The 22,352-nt window shown below is 41.5% G+C and overlaps 6 protein-coding genes across 7 annotated transcripts; 5 read left to right on the top strand and 1 right to left on the bottom strand.

Moving 5' to 3' along the window:
• The first annotated feature begins 215 nt into the window (after window positions 1-215).
• LOC129589006 (proline dehydrogenase 1, mitochondrial-like) lies at window positions 216-6,116 on the top strand. The gene is made up of 12 exons (XM_055483461.1): window positions 216-805; window positions 1,238-1,446; window positions 2,591-2,625; window positions 2,687-2,907; window positions 3,059-3,255; window positions 3,584-3,764; window positions 3,826-3,972; window positions 4,077-4,172; window positions 4,254-4,399; window positions 4,464-4,508; window positions 5,372-5,460; window positions 5,553-6,116. The coding sequence occupies exons 1-12, from the start codon at window positions 452-454 to the stop codon at window positions 5,756-5,758; spliced, it is 1,926 nt and encodes a 641-aa protein (XP_055339436.1). The 5' UTR covers window positions 216-451; the 3' UTR covers window positions 5,759-6,116.
• Window positions 5,779-10,319, top strand: LOC129589007 (proline dehydrogenase 1, mitochondrial-like). Its single transcript, XM_055483462.1, has 11 exons — window positions 5,779-6,309; window positions 6,758-6,875; window positions 7,052-7,142; window positions 7,216-7,357; window positions 7,744-7,937; window positions 8,600-8,756; window positions 8,831-8,977; window positions 9,210-9,305; window positions 9,398-9,579; window positions 9,638-9,726; window positions 9,875-10,319. The coding sequence occupies exons 1-11, from the start codon at window positions 6,061-6,063 to the stop codon at window positions 10,090-10,092; spliced, it is 1,683 nt and encodes a 560-aa protein (XP_055339437.1). The 5' UTR covers window positions 5,779-6,060; the 3' UTR covers window positions 10,093-10,319.
• Window positions 10,320-10,887: 568 nt separating this feature from the next.
• Window positions 10,888-12,741, top strand: LOC129589048 (uncharacterized). Its single transcript, XM_055483524.1, has 2 exons — window positions 10,888-11,441; window positions 11,951-12,741. Exons 1-2 carry the CDS (start codon window positions 11,077-11,079, stop codon window positions 12,618-12,620), a joined length of 1,035 nt encoding a protein of 344 aa, XP_055339499.1. The 5' UTR covers window positions 10,888-11,076; the 3' UTR covers window positions 12,621-12,741.
• A 323-nt stretch (window positions 12,742-13,064) lies between these two features.
• LOC129589049 (protein maternal effect lethal 26-like) lies at window positions 13,065-14,436 on the bottom strand. The gene is made up of 3 exons (XM_055483525.1): window positions 14,401-14,436; window positions 14,199-14,264; window positions 13,065-14,114 (listed from the first exon to the last, which is right to left on the bottom strand). The coding sequence occupies exon 3, from the start codon at window positions 14,072-14,074 to the stop codon at window positions 13,385-13,387; it is 690 nt and encodes a 229-aa protein (XP_055339500.1). The 5' UTR covers window positions 14,075-14,114; window positions 14,199-14,264; window positions 14,401-14,436; the 3' UTR covers window positions 13,065-13,384.
• A 75-nt stretch (window positions 14,437-14,511) lies between these two features.
• Window positions 14,512-17,789, top strand: LOC129589046 (josephin-2-like). Its single transcript, XM_055483523.1, has 4 exons — window positions 14,512-14,580; window positions 14,809-15,106; window positions 15,172-15,300; window positions 17,043-17,789. The coding sequence occupies exons 2-4, from the start codon at window positions 14,976-14,978 to the stop codon at window positions 17,383-17,385; spliced, it is 603 nt and encodes a 200-aa protein (XP_055339498.1). The 5' UTR covers window positions 14,512-14,580; window positions 14,809-14,975; the 3' UTR covers window positions 17,386-17,789.
• A 2,340-nt stretch (window positions 17,790-20,129) lies between these two features.
• Window positions 20,130-22,047, top strand: LOC129589106 (uncharacterized). 2 transcript variants are annotated; one of them, XM_055483637.1, is made up of 3 exons: window positions 20,130-20,530; window positions 20,896-21,051; window positions 21,725-22,047. In XM_055483637.1, exons 1-3 carry the CDS (start codon window positions 20,483-20,485, stop codon window positions 21,857-21,859), a joined length of 339 nt encoding a protein of 112 aa, XP_055339612.1. In that variant the 5' UTR covers window positions 20,130-20,482; the 3' UTR covers window positions 21,860-22,047. The 2 variants fall into 2 exon arrangements, with proteins under 2 accessions (XP_055339612.1, XP_055339613.1); XM_055483638.1 differs by having other exon boundaries at window positions 20,183-20,530; window positions 20,896-21,000.
• Window positions 22,048-22,352: the final 305 nt, after the last annotated feature.

Here is a 22,352-nt window from a genome sequence, read left to right as displayed (position 1 = left end):
GTATTATTAATTAAATTTTGTGATAAATCATAAATGCTCGCACAGTTTTATTGTATTTTGGCGGCCCGACTTGTACTGCGCAGCCGCCCATTTCCTGATTGGACGAAAAACACGGCGTGGCTACGGTGAGTCACAGCGAAAGTCGGTTCCTATTGCGTAATGACGTCTGTTAAAGCAACGACACGTTATCTTTTTATAGCTTTTTTACTGTGTATTTTTAGCCGTATTCTATGTAGCTTGAGAAAAGAACGCTGGCAGGTTCGAGTCAGCCCCATACGTATTGAGAGAGTAGTGCGTATATAATATTCGCGTGCCATCAAAATTTGATTCGAGAACGTGTTGTTGACTTTTTTACGGTGGAAAAAACGTCGAACCCATTAATCATCCGGACAGAAATCGGACCGCAGGCTGTTGTGATTTTCCTCTCCGTCAGAAAGCGTTAACTACAACCATGCTATTTCGCGTACGCTGTCTGCAGGCGCAACACCTGCAGCGCGTCTGCTTCTCGTCGCGTATCGCTCCCAAGATCAAGGATCTGCCCAAGGATGCCTCGGGGAAGATTGTCAGTGCGGGTATGCTGGTGCAGGATAAGGACAGCAACAATGTCAGCCCTGATATTCTGGCCAAACGTGCCGATCCCCACTGGACTCCGACGTACCCGTCGCCGCCTAGTCGGGATCCCATTGATCTGACGTTTGAGAACTATCAGCAGTGTTACAAGAGTAAGACCACGGGAGAAATCATTCGGGCGTTGTTTGTGCTGAATTTGTGCCGCATCACCTGGCTGGTGGATAATAATCCCAAGGTTCGACGAATAAATTCAGTAAACGGGTGTTTCGATAGCTTCGCTAATTTGTTTTGATTTTTTTCCGCTCAGTAATCGTTTAAATTATTTCTTGATTGCTTCCCCCTTTCTGTCTTGACAATTTTTTGTTTACTTATTTATTTTCCATACCGTTTTGTGAATGATTTTGTTAGTAATGTAACTGTTTGTTTTAAAGAAATTTACAAATTCAACAAGCTATGTTGGTATCAATAGTAATTGTTAATTAATCTGGCTTCAGTTTCTAATAGTAATTTTCGATTTATTTTTTCTGAAATGCAACAGTTGCATACATATCCAGTAATTCTACATATCTGTGGACTGTGGCTATGGTTTAGCAGCGAATATTTTCCAGCTGTTTTTGAGTACACTTTTTGTACTCTGATGGTGAGTTGAGTTTTTTCTCACATATAGCTCATTCGACTGGGGAAAAAATTTCTGGGCAAACGCCTCTTCGAAAAAATCATGAAATCCACATTTTACGGGCATTTCGTGGCGGGTGAAGATCCGGAGAAGATCAAACCCGCAGTGGAGAGGATGCGCCAGTTTGGAGTGAAATCCATTCTGGATTACAGTGCGGAAGAAGACGTCCCAACCGAGACGGCTGTGGAACAGGAATTCAAGTAAGACCGCCCCTTTTTTCCGCATGATTGTCCTGAAGTGGTCGGGAAAGACGGGCGTTGCGTAATCAAACACGAGTGCACCTATTCACTGTGAGAAATACTGTAATATCCGGGAGGAAGTCAGTGATGACGTATATATTGTTTGTCTCCGTAGCGTAATACAGTTGTGATAGGGCGCGGCTGTTGATAAAGATTTGTATGATTGGAATGGTGGGGTGCGTTATGTAATCAGGCTGGATGAAGCGTGCAGCATCCACCTCGAAAAGCAGTGCAACTTCGGCTATTTAGATATGAAATTGAGAAAGGGACGATTTTTTGCATGCAATCGGTTAATTTCGCGTTAGTGCGGAAGTTTGATCAGTTATTATCGATCGAATCATCGTTCGTACCAGTCGATGATTGATAATCGGGTAGCCTTCTGCAAGCTATACGAGTACTAGTTAGTACCTTGGCTTGATTTATTTTCCAGGTTTTATACAATATACAATATGCAGGTTTTATATATACAGTGACAGTATATATGTACAGTACGTTTTCGGTCTTATGAAATACAGGACATTACTGTTGCTAGCGTTCATATATGTTTCTGTATATTTCTGTCTTTTATTTCAGTGGTGTTTAAAACAGAAAATTTTATAATGCATGAATATGTCCTTTTGCTAACGCCGCTTTTCAACGGGGGGGGGTTGTTTTGCATTGACGATCACATGATTTTCAAGTTATCCGTCTTCCGTTAGTCCGAGTACATACTGTGTGTAAATGAGATGAATACTCACTCATTTCAGCAAATGGTTGTGTGAAGGTTGCGAGATTGCCGGCAGTTTGCTGGAACAGTTACTGTAGGACTTTGGGGAAGGTAGCCAGTGCGTGGTGAGATTTAAAATACTGTACCTAATTCAGATTACGCTTGATATGCATTTCCTGCAGTATTAAGAAGTACAAGAAGCTTTGTGTTAGATTAATTTAAAGTCCTTTTTAGTCCATTATTAATTAAAAGTACTTAGATTTTTTTGCCTCCTTTGAAAATTACATGTCGAGAGAGCTGTTGTCTTTGCTTGGCAAAATTGCAATGTTATTTCTTCGCAAGTTTGCGTGGAATACATGGGTTATATTATTTTGCATTTAATAACTACTTGTTTGGTAGGATTGTACCGACGGCAGTGGAGAAATCTACCGGGGGTACGTTCACGAGAGGAACAGCGTGAAGTGCCACTGCTGCTAATATCGCCTGTGTTTACAGATTCGTCTTCACAGCCACTAAAACAGTACGTTCCTTCCAAACAGTTCGGAGATCGTCGCCGCGATGTTATTAGCGCTCGCACATATCTGTATGAGAACGAAGCACAATGCGAGAAAAACATGGCAACATTTCTCAAGTGCATCGACGCCGTTTCCGGCACAACCCACAGTACCGGGTTTGCGGCTATCAAATTAACGGCTCTGGGTCGACCAGAGCTTTTGGTGAGAATGTGGAGGTGGTAAATTTTTACAAGCTTACAGTTGTGATTCCTCTGGTTGGTACCGTAATAACTACATAATTGAAATATGTTAGAATTGCAGCAGTTCATTTAATTTCGATGCCCGGTAAATTAACTTGGTGTTTTTTTTACAGATGCGGTTATCGGCAGCTCTAGTAGAATCTCGCCGCTACTTTAATCAAATATTGGGATACCCTGACCTGGAAGAGTATATTATTTTAAGGAAAACTAAAGTTGAAGATTTCAAGAAGCGTTTGTTGCATCAAGGGGTCGATCTGAATAAGCCGGAAGTGGTGGATTGGTTATCTCACATTGACACCAACAAAGATGGGTAATTCTATTTGTACTGTATAGTTAAGTAGTTTTTAATTTTTTATGTGGATTCCGTTGTTTTTGAGTTTGCTAATGGTTTGCTATGCGGTTTCAGAATGATCACACGGATGACTTATTATGATCCATAATATGTGATAATAATATTATGATCCATTTTGATCCATTATGAGCCATTTTTTTCATATAATATTATTATCCGTTTTAAAATATTATGGATCATTGCTTGAAACTTATTTTGTTTAGTTTTTTGAACCAAAATACGAAAGCTGTTTGTGTAAATTTCTTGATACTTTAATAATTCTTTGGGTATCACCTTTTCTTATTAGTGTGGTGGATCTGTTCGAGTGGGGTGACCTTATTGACAATGCTAAGCAGTTTGACCGGTTGCTCCGTGTACCGTTGCCGATCAAGGGCGGAGTACAGTTCAAATCCCTGATTTCCAAATTTACCCCTGAAGACGAAGAGATGTTCCGAAATATGATGCGTCGATTAAAGATCATTACTGAGGTTTGTTATGGACGGTATATTGGAAGACTTTCATTAATAATTACTGTCTTTGTGTGTACAGCATGCCATATCGAAGGAAGTACGGATGATGATCGACGCAGAACAAACATACTTCCAACCGGCCATCAGTCGTTTGACGGTTGAATTAATGAGAAGATACAATCGGGAAAAAGCATACATATTCAACACGTATCAGTGCTACTTGAAGGTAATCCATCGGTAATGTTTCAAAACACAGTTTTATGGATTTCTGCCGGTATTTTGCGCTTCTGCATTTTCTTGCATGACTTCAGAAAACGATTTTTGTTACAGGATGCGTACCGTATGATAATAACTCATCTTGAGCTCAGTCGCAAGGAAGATTTCTTTTTCGGTGCGAAAATTGTTCGAGGAGCATACATGAAACAGGTGCAACCAGTTTCGTCTTGCAGCTTATAGACACCATAGTGTCTTCTTATTTTCTGTTTTACTGATGTGTTAACTTTCAAGGAACGCGATCGAGCGGCGGCATTAGGTTATCCCGATCCTATTAATCCTGATTTCGAAGCAACTACGAAAATGTATGAAAAGGTCGTCACGACTGCGCTGGAAGAAGTGAAGGCGCGCGGCATTGCCGAACGAAAAGTTGCCATCATGTTAGTGGCGATCGGTCTATGCGTTTTTGCGCCGAAGAAATGTAAATTATGATATTTTTGACAGGATGGCCACCCATAATGAGGACACCGTGCGATTTACAGTTAAAAAGTGAGCTGTGATATTTCTTTTGTATGTAGTATGAAGGTGCTATCATGAATGTGCTTTAAGGTAGAAATTGAAAATTTGTTAGGTAGAGGAAGTTACTAATTCTTTCCGCGCAAGTGCATTTTAAAATAATACATATATTAAATTTATAAGAAGTATTTCTAAGAAGTATTTAAGTATTTAAAAGAGTTTATAAGGAGTCTGGGCGGCTGCATGTTCCAGGAACTTGTCATATTGCTATCGGCAACCGCACCTTTTTCGAAAACCGTATTGCCGCGGATTGTAGTTGTTTTATGTAATATGTGGTTGCTAAACGGGATGTAGTTGTTTTATCATTGCTGGAAGGTAACAATCGAAAAATGTTTTACGTGCTACTTAATATTTGTTCGAAGTTAATAAATTTTTAACTGATGATAAAGAAAGGAAGTTTAAGGAACGACGATTCGTTCCTTTGGGTTGTTGGTATGGTTTTTCGGTTTGCATATGAAAGTAAATGCTGTATAAGAAAGTTTATGAGAAATTACTTATTATTAGCATTCAGTCATTACATCCGTTTCTGAACATTCTGTATTCAATAGGTCTGTTTTAAATGGTATATTGAAATTGATAGAACGGTTATCTTTCGAACACGGTCGTTTAGTTCGATCACATTTCTGGATTAAAATGTGACCTTGTCCTTATCGAAGCATTTGAAGATGGTTACGCTCACCGCAGTGTTGAAAATGCGATGTGTGAACGCTAATTAAACATACACCGTGCAACCGCTGGGTGTATTGACATTTTAGCTGAAACCGGCTGCATTTATTGGCCACCCATATAGCAGAAATTGTGTAATCAAATGTGGAAAAATTTATCTTTTTTGGCAGGATGGAGGAACTCGGTATCAAGCCAGCTGATCGGGTAGTTTGCTTCGGGCAGCTGTACGGCATGTGCGATCAGATCAGTTTCAATCTCGGTAAAACTTGTGAGGCTGCTTTTAGTACACTACCTATTAAACAATTCGAACCCGGATGCACTCGTGCTGATTTGTGACTTTGTTTTAATTAGGCCAAGCGGGCTACAGTATTTACAAGTATGTACCGTACGGTGAAGTCCTAGAAGTGCTGCCGTATCTGTCGCGGCGGGCACTGGAGAATCGCGGTGTCCTGGAAAAGACAGCCAAGGAGCGCCGGTTATTGGGTGCGGAGCTGAAACGGCGCTTATTATCTGGACAGTGGTCATATCAGCCCCGGGGCGATTATTGGCCGGTGTAGAGTTCTCCCGGAGCGTTTCCAAATGGGTGTGTCATAATCATCGTCTTTCCAGTTCGGGGTTGCATGTTGTCAGTGTTGGAGAATTTTGTTTGAACTGTTGCGGATTAATCTGAGAAATTGGAATTCTCTTCCGCTACCATCTCTCGGGAATTTGTTTGTTTTTGCGATATTTCATTCTCGGGAATTTATTTCTCATTTTGTTGTTAATTTGAGTGCCGTGTGTGGATTGGCAGAACGCGGGAATCTGTGTGTGTTTCTCGAAAAGAGTCTCTTTGCTGATTGTGGATACAGATTAGCACAAAATGTCGGGCCGATGCGGAGAGATGTTGCGGGTGTACAATAAAACAAGTCTTGGTGGTGTGCGGTGTGTGTCGATATCGGCGCCAGCGGCGAGTAGGGTAGAGCATACGCGTAGTCATGCGGATACGGCAAATGTAAAGTTTGATGATCCCAAATTGGCCTACCAAAGCCGGACGACGTGGGAAGTGTTCCGCTCGTGGATGGTGCTGAGCTTCTGCAAGCACGAATTCCTTGTTGATAGCAGCGATAAGGTGCTCCTTGAGGTTTTTGCTCGTTTAACAGATTCTTCCTTTTTACGAAAATTTTCGACCGGAAATTAATCACACTCATCTTCTAGTATCACTACTCTAGTTGATTTTGCTTGATAGTTGACAGTCATATGTAGAATTCATAATTATGTAATCACAGTTATACAGAATGAATAATTTTATTCGATTTATATAGAAGGGTATTTTATTTTTTTCGGCATCTAATCAGACTTGATCATCCGGATTTTTCAATTCTGTTTCAGGCTACTAATATGATTAAAATACGTAACCATACTTGACGATAAGTACGAGTACAAGTTGTACAACCGAGGATTACAGTATAATGTGAAAATTCTGTCTATAACAGTAATAATCATAAAACATCAATTAAGTTAATATTCGTCTTATATAAATTTTTAAGTGCAGCTAAATATTTTGCTTGTTCTTTTAGCTGATAAAATTCGGACGAAAAGTCTTGGGTCCGAAACTTTTTAATCGTGTAATGAAGAAGACATTTTATGGTCAGTTTGTCGCGGGAGAAAATGTGGATGAAATCCGTCCGCTCATTGGTAAGAAAAACCCTTTCGTTTGAGATCTGAGATTCGGGTTTCAACTTTCAAGTACTGTACTTACCTCCACCGTTAATTTTTGGAATATCACATAAGCAGCGGTTTGTATCTGTACAGTATGTATGTACAGATAGTTGCATATCGTTCGATTAAAGTGCCGCAATTTGTTTTTACAGCCAGAATGCGCCGTTTCGGAGCCAGTATCATTCTGAACTACGCCGTGGAAGATGATGAACAAGGAAGCCAACAGAAAAAATCAGGAATTATGTATGGATTTCGTGGACTTTTCCGTTCATCAGTTAACATTGGTAGCGAAATGAATTCTGATTTCATGTCACAGGGTTCAGCATGAACCAAAGGAGGATGCCGGCGATGTGAACCTGCGATACTTTATGAAATGCGTGGATGATATGGCCGAAGTGACGAATGGCGAGGGCTTCGCCGCCATCAAAGTCACCGCGTTAGCCAAGCCGGAAACTCTGGTCCGATTTTCGCGCTTCTTATAGTACTACATTTGATACGTATTATTACGTCGCCACATTTTTGTTACATTTTTTACTCGCACATGTAACTGCTTTGCACATTAATTGCATTGCTTTTCACTCGCACATTAATTACGTACAAATACCTGCATCTTAAAGCACTGTTAATAGTAATAACGGTAACTTAGTACTTAACAATGGTGTTCAATTACGAAAAGGAGGTGGTATAGCTGGTAACATATCTGTAATTTCAAAAATATTTTTCGTTAACAGCCAAAAAGTGATGCTTATTGTAGATGCTTCTGTTGTATTTTTGTGGTATAAAACATCCTTTTAAAGCGAAAATGTTGTTGATGACGTAATTAAATTTGTTCTCATTTGTGCAGACGGCAATGAGCGATGCTATCCGCAAGTCGCAAATGTTTATCAACCACTTGCTGGATCGGGATGCAGCGCTGCCCGTCACAGCACTGAATATTCCTATGGACGAAATGAAGCGCAAGCTGGTGGAGAAAGGTCACGATCTCGGAAATGTTGCCGTGCAGGCGTGGTTGAAGGGACTGGCTACGCGGGATGACATGTATGTTGCATATCCTGCACATTTCAAGTCGGTTCAGTCGAAATTACCGTAGTTCTTTTTTCAAATGCAGCCGCGAATATGTTGCATATTCCTTGCGTAAGCATAAAAAAGACACGTACTGTATCTGTAGCCAGTATCCATATATATAAGCACGATTAGAGTAGCAACAGGTGTTCCATTACATAGTCATACATATTCGTATTATAAACAAGATTTTATAATTGCATTCGGGAAAGCATTAAATTAAAGTCATTTGATGTTTCTGTGTTTTATTCATCGAAATAATTGTAAATGATATCCGCAAAATAGATAAGTACTACCACGGTACTAATTGTAAGTAAAAGAAAGATAAATGAGCAATCATATAATATTTCTATGCAGCGAAAACAGCGCCATAAATAAAATACGAACATTGGGTCACTATCTGCAGTACGAGTACCGTTGTTATCCGAGTAACCCCTACAACCTACAGAGTCTGTAGTGCTGACAAAATATTGGTAGCCGACGAGCGTAAAACGTAGTAGCGATGCTACGACTGCAAGTACGGTACTACGGTAGTAAAAAGGCAAGGCAAGCCAGTGTGCAATATCGTTACGCAGCCCGTCTTGCTCTGTTGTCGAGTAAGTAATTTTCGGTTGTAATTACTTGGCCTTCGTATGTAGGGTGATCGACAGTCTGAACTGGCGGGATATTCTCGACCGGAAGATGTCGCTGGATCAGATGTCTCTTCTTCCCGGGAACGCCTCGGGTCAGTTCTTGTCCGATGAAGAGCGCGAAAATGCGCATAATTTGGCTCGGCGCATGGATACCATCGCCGAGGTACGAGCGCGTAATACTGATACATCAATTAGCGTCTGCCGGCAAAATAGATCATTTTCCCCCGTTGATTTTAGCATGCCTTCCGCAAAAAAATGCGCATCTTGGTGGATGCTGAACAGAGCTACTTTCAGCCGGCTATTGCACGTTTCTCCCTGGAATTAATGCGGCGCTACAACAAAGAGAAGCCGACGATTTACAACACGTACCAATGTTATTTACGAGTACGATTCTTTTGCTTCCCTTATTGTTAAAATGTTACAAATACAAACATTACATAAAAATCATACAAACACATTCCAGGAAATTCAAGTATGATCAAGTCGAAATACTTCGCAATTGTACTGCGTGTCTAAGAAAAAAGTAAAAAACTACACGCGCTTTTGGTTTTGCTATATTTACGTGTAGTGGCGTTCTTTATAAATTCATTTCTTTCTTATGAAATTTCCTTCGTAGGATGCCCATGTGAATATGATGTCGCATCTGGAACTCAGTAGGCAGGAAGGTTTTCTCTTCGGAGCCAAAGTTGTGCGCGGCGCATACATCGTTTTGGTAGATATTAGATATACACCTTTTCAACATCACAAGCAACCTTTAGAGCTTCTTGTGCCGACATTTAATATGAATCATCTTCCCGTAATTAGGAGCGGGAACGTGCGCAGTCCCTAGGCTATCCTGATCCCATTAATCCGGATTTCGAGACCACCAGCCGGATGTACGAGAAGGTGGTCAGTGCCATTCTGGAGGACATGCTGCAACGACCCGGCAAAGCCAACATCGTCATTGCCGGGCATAATGAACATACCGTCCGATGGGCTATCGATAAGTGCGCGCGTGACTGCTTTTTCCGACAACGCGTACAATAATACGTAATTATGTCGTAGGATTCGCGCACTAAACATTCCACAGAAAACGAAGCAGTTGTATTTTGGGCAGCTGCTGGGAATGTGCGATCATCTCTCCTTTACTTTAGGTAAGCAAGCCAAGTCCAGAAAATTTCACTCTGCACCGGAACTATTTTGTTAAGATGACAAAAACTGATGTTATAGAGTTGCTGGAAGAGCAAAACTAAGAATCATTCAAGAAGTAGTTACTTGTAATTTAGTTTCTCTGCCTTCTAGCTCACAACGGCTACAATGTTGTGAAGTGCGTGCCGTACGGCAGTGTGGACGAGGTGCTGCCATACCTTATTCGGCGTGCTCATGAAAATCGCGGTTTTATGGAGAAGACGGTCAAGGAACGCCGATTATTGCGGCGTGAATTATATCGTCGTCTTCGCGAAGGAGCGCTCTTATACAACCCCAACGACTTAGACGGCGTTGTACCGCACCGACGTTGAAACCGAGTAGCCACTGCCTTTCATCATTTTCGTTAACAGCATCCATTTTTTAAAAGAAATTTATTATTGTTGCTCAAAATTACTAAACGCTGAATTTCTTTCAGTTTTTATTTGACCGGAACTTCGGAATTGATTTGAGTTATATTTTTTATAACAACCGAAACTGACATTCCGAAGGAAATAAAAAATTATAATAAATCGGCCGGCAATGTCGCATGACTGTACAAGCCATCGCCATAAAATACTGCGTGTAGCGGTATTATCTGAAAATAATCAGTTGTTCCCACTACTGAAATTGCCCGATTTTATCCAAATATGATAACCAGATTCTGTGGCATTTGTACACGATTCTATAGCATGAGAAATCGCGTTTACCAAGTATTTTCAGGTGGAAGCGTTTTTTCTAAGAATTTCCAAATTTTCTCAATGCAAAATTCCAATTTTTTCGCTGACTACATGTGGACATGATATCTCTAAACAAAATGTCGTACGCTGTTTTCGATGGATTACATCAGCATATATATATTAATATTATAATTTTGCCCTGCGGCACATAAGTCTTCCAATGAATACACTGTCAACTGTTAGCCATTTTTTCATTGCTAATCAGCAATCCTTCCAAACACAAAATAAGTGATCTACGCAGTGGACGAAATTTCCACCGGTGGAGCTGTTAGAAAACACGTCGATCATATTGTCCCTCAGGCGTAATTGGACAATAATAACGAGCCGTATTCCCGGTACGCACCGAGCGGTGCGTACATGTTTACCACACATACCGGCATAATAATAGACGGCTGTAGTGAATTATTCCAAAAATGTACCACTGCTTATATAACATGTGACGATCGGTGTTTAATCCACCTTCGGTGCCAAGAACTGTATGTGCATTTTTTTATATCCGCCCTAACGCTGTGCGCACACGATTTAGCCATAAATTATACTTTTCCTAATCGCTGACCTTTATCACGGTATATACCAGAAATGTATCTAGTATTGTTATCGGTAGTATTCTTCCTGCACGCGGCCAGTGCCCAGTCGAATCCGGCTGTTGCCAGTGTCGCCGCGCCGGTTGTCGTGCTGCCCGCCGCCAGTGTGAATACTGCGGCAGTCGTCCCGAAAGATGATGACCCTTCGTGCAAGGTGCTGGAACAATTGTCGCCCGCTGGATCCAAATGTCTGGTGTCGGGCTGTTATGCGTACACAAGGATCGCTTGTAACAATGCATCAAATGCGGATGTATCCAGCGCGCTGGATTACTTTGTCAAAAATAAGCCTATGGTGACCACCGCGGATGTTAACACGAATCCCATACATCTGCGCTTAATCGGCGGTGCTCTGAATTTCAGGTACTTGTAATTGTTTGTTTATTGTTTTAAATAAGAAATTATAAAATTATTTATTATCAGTGATTATAAAAATTATTTGTTTCCGACACCATAACGGTAATTGATAGAGCTACCGATCTTAAAATTAGCACACACTTCGTAAATGCACCCACCCTTCGACGAGCGGGTAACCACTAACCACTAACAACTAATCAGCTTATTGCACTTGTAAATATGTGTAGATAAGAGTCTCACAGTATAAACGAGTAAATCATAAATATTATTGTAATGTCATTATTGTCATTATCATTACAACTGGTAAAGTCTAATTTAATTAAAGTTTTTTTAGTATGAGTGGTGCTTTAACATATGACTGAAAATTTTAGTTTGGTTAATGCCATAAGATTGTAGCTGAGAAAAAATTATATTAATATCACTGTGAACTGTCATTTGTAGTAATAATTGTTAATCATGTATTATTATCATCCAAAAACAATAATATAGAATAGTATGATTTGTCTGTATTTCAGCCGGGATATCTTTACCGTCAGCAGCGGCGGTTCCGTTATAAATATGATCGACACACTGGAACTGACCGGGACCGACATCGGTGCCAATGCCGACAGCGCCTTCGACGGACTGGTCAACATGACCAAATTATCCCTGGACAAAGTGCCGATAGAAAGCCTCAGTCCGGCCACCTTCGACGGCTTGCCCGCGCTCAGTACACTGTTCCTGTCCAACCTCCCCAAACTGAAGAAGATGAACGCGGGATTCGCTGACACTCTGGTCAACAGCAGCAACTTCAAGTGCCTGCGGATGGACATGGCCAATGCCGATACACAGCTGCCCTGCGACTGTAGCGCGGTGACCTCGGTGCAGAATTATCGCAAAAGCCTCAACGCCACCGCTCGGGCATTGCAGGACAAAATCAACGCGCTGATGTACGCCAACTGTGACATCAATGTGGCCTGCGTGTCCGGAGCGCAGAAGGTGAACGCGAAGGATGTCAATATCAGTGAAGTGTGCAAGCAGGTTACCGATAAACCCGCAGCCGGGGCTGCCACCGATAAGGCTGCAGCAGGAACAACGGCCGCGCCCAAATCGGGCGGCGGCAATGCGGCGGCCACTTTCCATGGGAATGTCTTGATTCTGCTGGCGTCAGTGTTGCTTGTCGGCCTGCCGGTTATGGTTGTGTAAATGGAAAGATGTTTGCCCAGTTAATAGAGAAAGTGTCAGTTTGTGGCCGCCTCGGATATTGTGATATTTTTCCATCGTAAATATGCAGCGTTGTCGTTGTTGCAGAAAACTTCGATGGATGCCGCTGTAATATCAGGTGAACCTACGCGTGCTGCTGCAGAATCTTTGTATTACATATTACCGCAGATATGATAGCCATTAATTGTTAATCGTACAAATGTCTAATAATAAAAGGTTTCTTAAACTGAAAGGATGTTATTACAGATATTATCGTTAATGTTAGCGCCAGACTTTAATGCCCTATGTGCCCGTTAAAATTGTACATACCGAACGGAATCATTCGTGTGCTTTGTAATGCAGATACCCGTAAGTACTGTTAAAGCGTTTACGAATCGGCAGAATTAAGTACTGGAAGAATGGAAGTCACAGACAGACAGATTGAAACAAAGTACCATTTTACAGAACCGATGCAGTATCAACATTTCAATTTCTAATAAAACCTTAATTAGGTGTTCCAACTGTTAAGAAATAAGATATATAGATATTCGCACATAAGTATTATCGCACAACAACAATTACCCAATACCGAACCGAATGCAAGTACAAAAAACCACTGCAAAAATCGCGTGAACAAAACCACCAGCTGTATTTAGGAAGATGTATTTCAGCAGATACGTTACTGACTTACTACTAAAACACAACCGAACTACAGATAAAAAAAACCCGTTCTGCAATCGGTTATTTTCCTCACTCCTAAAATCACTTTAATAATCGGAATCGGATTCGCTGCTGGAGCTGGGAGGGGGATTCGGCTTCACTTTATAAACGAGCGGCGCCGTCACTGGCGCGGGTTCCACGACGCGCATCTTCTTGGAGCAGTGTTCAAGAATCAGGCGAATTACTTCCGGATCCGACTGGCACACCTTCTCCAGCTCGTTTCCCTTGAGCAGACTGGCCAGATTCTTGGGGATGACACGCAGTGCAGCCTCTTTCAGTACCGGCAAACGGTGTCGGCTGGCCAGTATCAGATAATGCATGGCTTTCTCCGCTGCAACGTTTCCCGCCAGTACCACCTCGCACGAACTGCACAGATCATCAATCTGGTACTTATCCGCCATTACCAGCACCTTCTCAGCATTTTGGACGGTGATCTTGCCCATGCTGCCGCAACTGTACAGGAAATCCAGCAGCACCTCCACACACTGCCCATCGGTGTCCAACAAATCACACTGTCCCTGCTGTATCTCCTTCGTATCGTGCGTTAGCATCGCCGCGAAAACGGGCGAATGGGCCATCAACAGGAATTTGTGGGCCGGGAATTTCTTACCATCGTTGGAGCGCAGGATAAAGTCAGCATTGCGCCGATGCTGCTCGGATGCCAACCATTCTTGCTGGCGACGAACGAAGTTCGCCAGGTTGCGTGACTGCCTCACACCATGGCCATTCGAAGACATTCTCTCGACAGACAACCGAAAGCGGACTTAAACTTCAGGCCTGCAGAGAAACCCACAGTCAGGGAATATTAAATTTATGTCAGTACTGCAAACTTTTTTTAAAAAGATTATAATAAGGACTCACGTTAGTCATAAATTTGAACAGGACTTGTCACTTGTGGTTACTGTAGTCTCGAAAGCGATGGAACTCCTGTTGGATAAAATTGTAACCAAAACTATAGAGCTGGAAGATCAGAGAGCACGAACTGACGAACAGTAACAAAAACGCGTAATAAAAACATAAACGATAAATAGCGGGGTACACGTAAAATGTAAATAGAAAGCACCTCTTTTGTACGGCGCTCTGATGGCATACGCGTACGCGTACAACGCTACGTACGTCTTCCGCAGCATGGCATTTCGTGGCGTGATACCTATGATGAAATTGAAAAAATGCAGTTTTTAGTCGTTTGTGCTATTTCCTTTATTTGCTTTCGCATTTTTCAGTTTCCCAGTTTGTTTTTTATGTAAGTCCCTACTCTAGATATCAATTGATCATGGATGTGCACTACTAATCTACTGCCAGTAAATTGGAATTGGAAATATAAATGCACTATGAAGTCACTGTGGAGTTAGAGTACTGAGTAGCGTAGTTGAAGTCACTACTTTTGACAAAGTTACCGTTACGATAGTGTGTGAACGTTTAAAAATTATGCTGTGAAGTTTGAGTTAACTTTAAGTTTAATCGTTTCAAGTGTTAAGTTGGAGCAGTACTGATTCCCAAGTACCCAGCTCCAAGTTACCAGGAAATCTTCTCGCAAGGAAGGTATCCACTGGAATTTGATCCATGACCATCCCCGACTTACCCGTGTACCGTGACTTCAAAGACATTGTTGATAAAGGACATTGAAGTGTTGGGAGCATGGATTCACGCAGTCATCCGCAAGTGTATCATGAGCATCAAGTGAAGCAGTTCTGTGCCATGCACGCACTGAACAATCTCTTCGGAGAGCCGTGCTTCTCCAAGAAATCCCTAGACGAGATCTGCGATAGGTGAGTGCTGGTGTGTTCGTTTATCCATGACAGCGTGCTCATTGTTCACCTTGCTGCGCGTGCAGACTGACTCCTTCCAAGGGATGGACGAATCCCCACCGATCCTTCTTCGGATTCGGGAATTACGATGTCAATGTCGTCATGGTGGCGGTCCAGTCGCGCAACTGTGAAGCCATCTGGTGGGATAAACGCAAGTGAGTTTCGCTTTGTTAGTAAATAAACGTGATCTTGCTATAGACGGTCACAGAAACGTGGACGAACATTATTGACAGTTAGAAACGTTCGTCCACGGGATGCAGTCAGAATGTCCGAGTTTATTGCAGACTGATCATCTATTGTATTCTTTGAATTCTCGATTTTAGGAATCTTTTTTTGTGGTTTTCTTCCCTTAGTGTTTGTGTCTTTATCAGTGCCAAATCCAGTTTCAGCCTCTCTTTTGTGATCCGCGTGAGTTTAATGGGGGCTTTTTGTCAGTTTTACTGTTAACGGTTTCGCGGTTGATCTAACGGTTGATATTTTGATTTGTGTACCAGCTTTTTTTGTACCCTTTCTAAGTTTGTGATCATCAGGTTGTTTTTCTTTTATTTCTACAAAATAAGTGTGTTACCTATGGGATTTTGAAATACTTACGCTGAAGTCTGGACGATCTTGCTTATGTATTATAACTCATCGATTGATATTAATTATTTCTTGTATAGGAAGGCATAATTTCTGCACTTTTCTGCTGAAACTGTGAGTGGATTAAAACGATTTGGTGTAGGTTTAGGATTTACCATTGTATTGACTATTGTCTATTTACGAAATCGGTGTGTACAGTAGATTGCTCTGTGTTTCGGGGGCTTTGCAAAAATAAGTAGTTTTCCAGGCTACGATATGCAAATTGAACAGGAATTGTTTCTGTAAATATTCTTTTCTCATAATGAGTACGGGTGATTTCTTGTAGTAAGTGGTTGATGTGCTGTGGCGTTATTAGCACGCTCTCTTCTGGTTGACTGAATTCTAGGGCTCTTGTAGCTCTGGACATTTCAAGATTTGGCGAAACGCAGGATTGTTTTGTGGCCCACATTTTTGGTTGTTGATTTTAATTTAGTCTTTTGCGAACGATTTCGTAAAGGCGTTGGACAAATTGATTTTTAATCAATTTGTCCAACGCCTTTACGAAATGCGGTTGTCGGTTGTTCTGTGTCCGAAGTCATTTTTTAAAACATCCTCTAAAGTTCAAGTGTTCACGTTGCTTTGGTTTGGGTCTTTTTAAAACTCTCTAACTTGATATTCACTTCCTTCACTAAAATTTCTTATTGTTTAACGTCACAAACATGCCAGTAGGTATAGAATAACACAGCATCATCGTAATGGTGGTAAGGTGTAACGTGTAATAAGGAATAGTAATAATAATAGTGTAATAAGGAATTCTGCTGAACGAGTGTTATTAGATTTGAAATGTTATTAATTGAATTCTGGGAGTTGTTTATCTGAATAGCCTGAGCGGTTCCACTTGTTACTCTTTTCAGTTGTTAATTTTAGAGATTGTCTGTGCGTGGTAATTTAACGAGTTTTGGTACACTGCTCCGTCTGATGTTTAATGGGATAAGCTGCATTTACTGTACAGAATATATATATGGATAATTAATAAATTAATCTTCTGGCGATAACTTTTGCGATTAAAGCTGATCAAAATTATATTTATCTTGTTTTACTTGTGTTTTAGCCTATTTTAGTTATATTAATCTTGTTTAAGGGTGCATATAATTAACGGGGTGTGGAAAAGCGGTGGCTATTAATAATGGGGGTGTTTGGGTTGGCAATAGTGTCACCCTTGTATTTATCGTGTTTAGTTATATTGATCCTGTTTGATGGTAGTTACCTGGATTGGAATAGTAATATCCTAGGAAGGGGTGTGTTTTAAATGATACTGGAGCACTTTTCGCTGTTGCAGTGACCTGTCGAGCTTGGACCTGTCGAATGTGGTGGGGCTGATTCTGAACCTGCCCAACGATTACGGTATCGGTTCCTTTAAACTGCCGCTGGGACGCCGACACTGGATCAGCATCCGGCCGGTCAGCGTGGCCGGAACACCGCCGCCCTCCTCCCATCCGGCAGCCGCCGGGCGCGAGCCAAAACGCATGGTCTTCTACAATCTGGACTCCAAATTCAAGGCGCCCCTGCTGATCGGTAACGAGGCCGCCGTTATTACCTTCCTGCGTGAGGCTCTGGGGACCAAGGGCGGGGAGATGCTGGTGGTGGTGCAGCAGCCGATCTCAGCTGAGAAGAGCGCGTAGACGCGCACAGGCGCCGGATGGTGGGCCGTATCTGGTGTTGACCAAAAGGAGCGCGATGGGGAAACACAACAGTGGTTTTTAATCAGGTTTTATTTGTACTCGCACTCGTGGTGTATGCTTTGGTTGTACTGCTGATGCCTTGTGGAAATTTATTCACTAACGTAAATCTTGGGAATTTTCTTTTACACGAAGTATTCGTGATTTTTAGTTGTAGCATGCGGAGAGATTGTTCTTGATACGGCAGAATTCGTCCCGCTGACGAGGTAGAACGGTGCGGTCTTGTGCTTACCGGTACATGTGCATTTCTTAAGATAACTCTTTGATGAAACCAGTAAAAACAGTAACAGTGCCTCTATGTTGAAAGTTGAAAAGTTGACGAACAAGTAAAGCATTTCTCACAGCTGTTTATCTGTTCATACGTGCAACTACCCATGATTCTGCTTTGCTGAAAGCGTGTGCGGTATGGGTAAATGATGGCAGGACAGGTTTTCAGTTTCCCTTCTCGGTGTTTGAATTACCTATTTACTCGTGCATCAACATCCATTTTATAAACGTTATTTAGCGGATTTTGTATAATAGTGGAATTATTTAAAACAGTGCCTCACCAACAGAAGAACACGTGAACGGTCTTGTCCTTGTGCTATTCTGTACATACATACACCCGCACTTTGCGGTTCATGAATTTAGATCGTCAGTAAATTTTAGCGTATATTCGGAAACTATTATGACGACGCAGCGCAAAGATCAGTCCATTGCCGATCAGGTACTAGTGCCATACAGAATTATATTCGTACCGTTACTTAACACTTCGTAATCAAGGACAGCAGAATGGGTATAAATCTGTAGCGAAATAACGTGAACGTTTCTGGTGCAGGGTTCACAATTCATATCGTTCTGGACACTGGACACTTGCATGTGTATAAATGCAGTAATTAAAAATAGCGATGTTGGTTGCAGGTGCGATCAAGTGTGGAAGAGCGAACAGGTGCACTTCAGGAATACGTTGTCGTGCAGTCGCGGTCACAGCGAATACAAGGCTCAATTTACACTTCGTTCAAAGTAAGTTTGTCTGATTCTTATAATGGAATTCTTGCGATGAACGTCGTTGTAATTATTGTATAATTCTCACAGTTTAATAAAATAAGCAGAGTTTCATCTACAATTGTAGCGACTGACGATGTGCTGCTCTTGACAAGCAGTAATTCAAACAAATTATTCTTTTGTCTACAGATTCGCGGCGGCGGTGGGCGCTTTGTGCACGCGGAAGTATTTCAGCCCAACGAAGAAACGGCTCCGGTTTTGGTAGGACTGGAACGCTACAGAAAAGCTGAAGACCCGCTTACAGAAGTTTCACATCTATCTGATCATTAATCGCTCTATTATCGCCTGAGCATTAAGAGGAAACGTTTCTGATTTGTGTTAGTATGAAATAACCGATGGCCGGCAATGGGTATCACTTGCTGATTCTGTACAGTACACCATTGCTGCATGCAGTGCTACGGGTAGTGTTTCTTTTAGTAAAGTACGAGTAAAAAACTGCGTTGCAGCTGTACGAGGACGAGCTTAGTACATGTGATAGACAAAAAAACTAGCGAGAGAATCTGATAACCATTTGCGTGCTGTGCAACACTGTCAGCCACCTTAGGCTGGCGGTAGCCGCGCGCCGTCACGCAGCCGTTAGCTGAACACGGTCTGCTATTTACTGTAACGCACACTCGTATTGAAATTTAAATGCGAGTTTTGTTTTGGTTTATAACTTTGTTTATAATTGGTTCTCCGCAAAATTTCCAGTAACCAGTGACTGACATTAATTAACCAATCTCTTGATAGTAATGTTATAAAATTACCATCTAAATATAAAGATTCATCTGGCGAGATGTACTACGATGAGAAATTGAGAATATCACCGACGTACGGCTACCTGCCAGTTTGTTTTCTGCACCTGCGATGGAGATTTCTTTCACGAGTATCAGCGTTGTTTCGGGCCTACCGTTGAGTGAGAATTGTGTGGAGGAACCTGCCAGCGACGTCCTCAGAAAAAGAGAAAACTTAAATCTGCGCGCCGAAGCAGGGCTTATTGCGACTGACAGTAAAGTAATCGCAGCGCTCGAGCAACGGGAAGCAGAAAAACTGATGCAGAAAAATAAGCGAAAAAGAAACACTCGTAGCGGACTTAGCGATGTGACAAATACTCCGACTAAAATTAAAAAATCTTTCAGAATGGGTAAAAAGTGAGTACTCTGAAATTCACATGTGGTTCTACAAAGTCAAAGTTTTACTGTAAGAAATAAAGCGTGCGGTATTTAATACTGGGGTGATTATTTGTATTAAATGTGATGTATTTACCAGCACTGACAGACCTGGGTGGTTGCCCGTGTTGCACGGGCCGGGCATGGTTATCAGATTCTCTCGCTAGTTTTTTTGTCTATCATATGTACTAAGCTCGTCCTCGTACGATACATGCGTACGGGATTGCGAAAACTCTTTTGAAGTGGCATCGATCTGAATTCGGAATCCACAAATTTTAGTTGATGATATTTCGCTAAATTGATCAAGTACTGTGTACTTGACAAGAACGACATACGTGAGTATGTGTACTTCCGTCCGTCTATGCAGCTTCCAAATTAAAGATAACTATAGGTATCGCACTCTTATCTGTACAGAAATGTATCATGTTGATACTATAAAATCAGTAAAAATCCAATTTGTGTTAAATTCATCTGCTATATTTCTCATTTCTGTCATAAATAAATGCAAACCATTGCGAGCCGAGCTCATGTTGCCGGCAGGGACTTATGCTCGTTTACCACTTCAGGCGAAATCGATGGAAACTTCGTAAAATAATCAGTGAAGCCGGCTTCAAAGCCGTGCGTGCGATATCACGACCTTCCAAACTGATATGATACATACTGTGATCATAATTCATGAACCACAGTATGTACACAATAGGCTCCATTCACGCAACATAACTAGTGCTCCAGGACTTCGAACAATTCACCGGAAACTGTGGTGGATACTGTGATCCCGCTTGGAATTTCAACCGACAGGACAGGACAGAATTTCAACCGTCAACGACAGAGCGCCTCCCCAGTCCGAAATGTCTAGCGCACCCACTTTGGCTGAAATGCAGGCGCTCGCGGATCAGGTACGTACATGTTTTGAATGCAAGCTGGTCCGGCAAAATACAATAATATTACGATATCGACGTACAGGTACAGTGTAAGATTCTGAATTCTCGCTGTAACTGTCTCCTTTGAACAAAGGGTTCAACACAGTGCATGTCACCTTTACCGTGTACAGTTGTACGACCATCACCTAACTCCATATATAACGTAGTATTTATTAGTAATAAATGAATTAATTGCCATCCACCTGTCCGATTCAGTAGCAAGCAAACGATTCGGTATCATTCAAATGAACAATAACACATTACTGATAGAGGCGATGGTGCGGCACCATTAATGCGAAAAGAATGTACGATAAATCGGTGATTTGTGTAATTTAAAACAGGTCAAAGACGGCATAATGATGCGGAGTGGTCGACCCATCCAGGAATTCGTTGTGGAAAAATTTCGCATACAAAATGTCCAGGGAAGCTTATATACGGCATTCAAGGTTAGGGGCGTGTATGCGTCTTGGATCGATCTTGCCTTGCAGATTAGCAAGGCAAGCACGAACGCGATGTGCGGACGAATTCACCAACTTCTGAATACTAATCAACTCATTTATCGTTCTCTACTCTATTGTGAATATTATATTTTTCCCCCAAAAAGTAAAAGATAAAACAAAAACATTATAACAAGCTATAACGAAAAAATGTTTTTCATGTCCGGCAAACTTTCCCATAACACACAGCGTGTTCCCTCTTCAAATCTGAATCGACAAACGCTGCCGGAAAAACTCTTTAGAACGCGGTTGCCCAGTGAAAAGGTCTATTCCGCGTCCGATACGGTCCAGTAGGCTCTTAGGTTATTTTAAGCCACTCAAATTTTAATTATTCCTACAATAAAATTATTAATTATTAATAATTTAGGCAGTATTTTGTCATTTGCTTGTGGAGCGAAATGTGTATATGTATTCAAAGAATAACCTAAGAGCCTACTGGACCGTATCGGACGCGGAATAGACCTTTTCACTGGGCAACCGCGTTCTAAAATTTTCAATTTGAAGAAAATGTGTGTTATAAATGACATAAAATTTTGTTAATAATTAAAATCTCAGAAGCTTACATCTGAGAGTAGCATTTGACATTTTATGGAACATATACGTTGATATTTCGTAATCGTGTGCCTGATTATATTCTATGCACTGTATAACAAATTGCCGTTGTGTATAACAGATTCGAGCGGGCGGCGGACGCTACCTACACGCGGAAGTCTTCCAGCACAACGGCAGTCCACCAGTCCTGGTTGGGCTGGAACGATACCGCACCGCCGATGATCCGCTGATCGAAGTAGCTCATTATGCAGCGTAACCATAATTTTGTTGGTTTTAGAATGTACCTACACCTATATGTCCCGCTTGACTGTGATGATACCGAAATATGCTAGGAAATCTTAAAAGCTGATCTACGAGCACTGTTCGAGATGATGTCTGTTCATTCTTATCATAAGGAACCATATGCTGTAATTTCTCTTTTCATGATATAAATTCAAATACCTATATTTGTTAATGCATGGCAGCGCTGCCCATGCAAATCATTGGTTGCCATTAAATGTGGAATTTCCAGTTCAAGTCTAATTTAATAAGTACTAGTGCCTAATGAACAGGGTTGAACTCACCACCGCCGACCTATGGTCAGCACTAGAACACAGAAAGTTCCCATTTTTAATTAATGTTTTCACCGGGAAATTCAGGATTTCCAGCAAAAACTCGCACTCGTTCAGATAGTCAGCGCTCCCGGGTTAACATAATATTACTGTAAAAGTTCCAGAAATTTTGATTTTCATATGCCTTAAAAATTATTT

Source organism: Paramacrobiotus metropolitanus, unplaced genomic scaffold (assembly GCF_019649055.1).
Source record: "Paramacrobiotus metropolitanus isolate TYO unplaced genomic scaffold, Prichtersi_v1.0 Parri_scaffold0000033, whole genome shotgun sequence".
NCBI classification, from domain to species: Eukaryota; Metazoa; Tardigrada; class Eutardigrada; order Parachela; family Macrobiotidae; genus Paramacrobiotus; species Paramacrobiotus metropolitanus.
This window is presented reverse-complemented; position numbering and strand designations above follow the sequence as displayed.

Excerpts from the sequence above, each read along its gene's own strand:
- LOC129589006 (XM_055483461.1), top strand. The coding sequence starts at position 452 with ATGCTATTTCGCGTACGCTGTCTGCAGGCGCAACACCTGCAGCGCGTC. Across the intron at positions 2,626-2,686 it reads AGTGGAGAAATCTACCGGGG|ATTCGTCTTCACAGCCACTA; the intron begins GTACGTTCACGA and ends CTGTGTTTACAG. Across the intron at positions 2,908-3,058 it reads TGGGTCGACCAGAGCTTTTG|ATGCGGTTATCGGCAGCTCT; the intron begins GTGAGAATGTGG and ends TTTTTTTTACAG.
- LOC129589007 (XM_055483462.1), top strand. The coding sequence starts at position 6,061 with ATGTCGGGCCGATGCGGAGAGATGTTGCGGGTGTACAATAAAACAAGT. Across the intron at positions 7,358-7,743 it reads TAGCCAAGCCGGAAACTCTG|ACGGCAATGAGCGATGCTAT; the intron begins GTCCGATTTTCG and ends TCATTTGTGCAG. Across the intron at positions 9,306-9,397 it reads GCGGCGCATACATCGTTTTG|GAGCGGGAACGTGCGCAGTC; the intron begins GTAGATATTAGA and ends TCCCGTAATTAG.
- LOC129589048 (XM_055483524.1), top strand. The coding sequence starts at position 11,077 with ATGTATCTAGTATTGTTATCGGTAGTATTCTTCCTGCACGCGGCCAGT. Across the intron at positions 11,442-11,950 it reads GGCGGTGCTCTGAATTTCAG|CCGGGATATCTTTACCGTCA; the intron begins GTACTTGTAATT and ends TCTGTATTTCAG.
- LOC129589049 (XM_055483525.1), bottom strand. The coding sequence starts at position 14,074 with ATGTCTTCGAATGGCCATGGTGTGAGGCAGTCACGCAACCTGGCGAAC.
- LOC129589046 (XM_055483523.1), top strand. The coding sequence starts at position 14,976 with ATGGATTCACGCAGTCATCCGCAAGTGTATCATGAGCATCAAGTGAAG. Across the intron at positions 15,107-15,171 it reads CTAGACGAGATCTGCGATAG|ACTGACTCCTTCCAAGGGAT; the intron begins GTGAGTGCTGGT and ends CTGCGCGTGCAG. Across the intron at positions 15,301-17,042 it reads ATCTGGTGGGATAAACGCAA|TGACCTGTCGAGCTTGGACC; the intron begins GTGAGTTTCGCT and ends TCGCTGTTGCAG.
- LOC129589106 (XM_055483637.1), top strand. The coding sequence starts at position 20,483 with ATGTCTAGCGCACCCACTTTGGCTGAAATGCAGGCGCTCGCGGATCAG. Across the intron at positions 20,531-20,895 it reads TGCAGGCGCTCGCGGATCAG|GTCAAAGACGGCATAATGAT; the intron begins GTACGTACATGT and ends AATTTAAAACAG. Across the intron at positions 21,052-21,724 it reads TTGCCTTGCAGATTAGCAAG|ATTCGAGCGGGCGGCGGACG; the intron begins GCAAGCACGAAC and ends TGTGTATAACAG.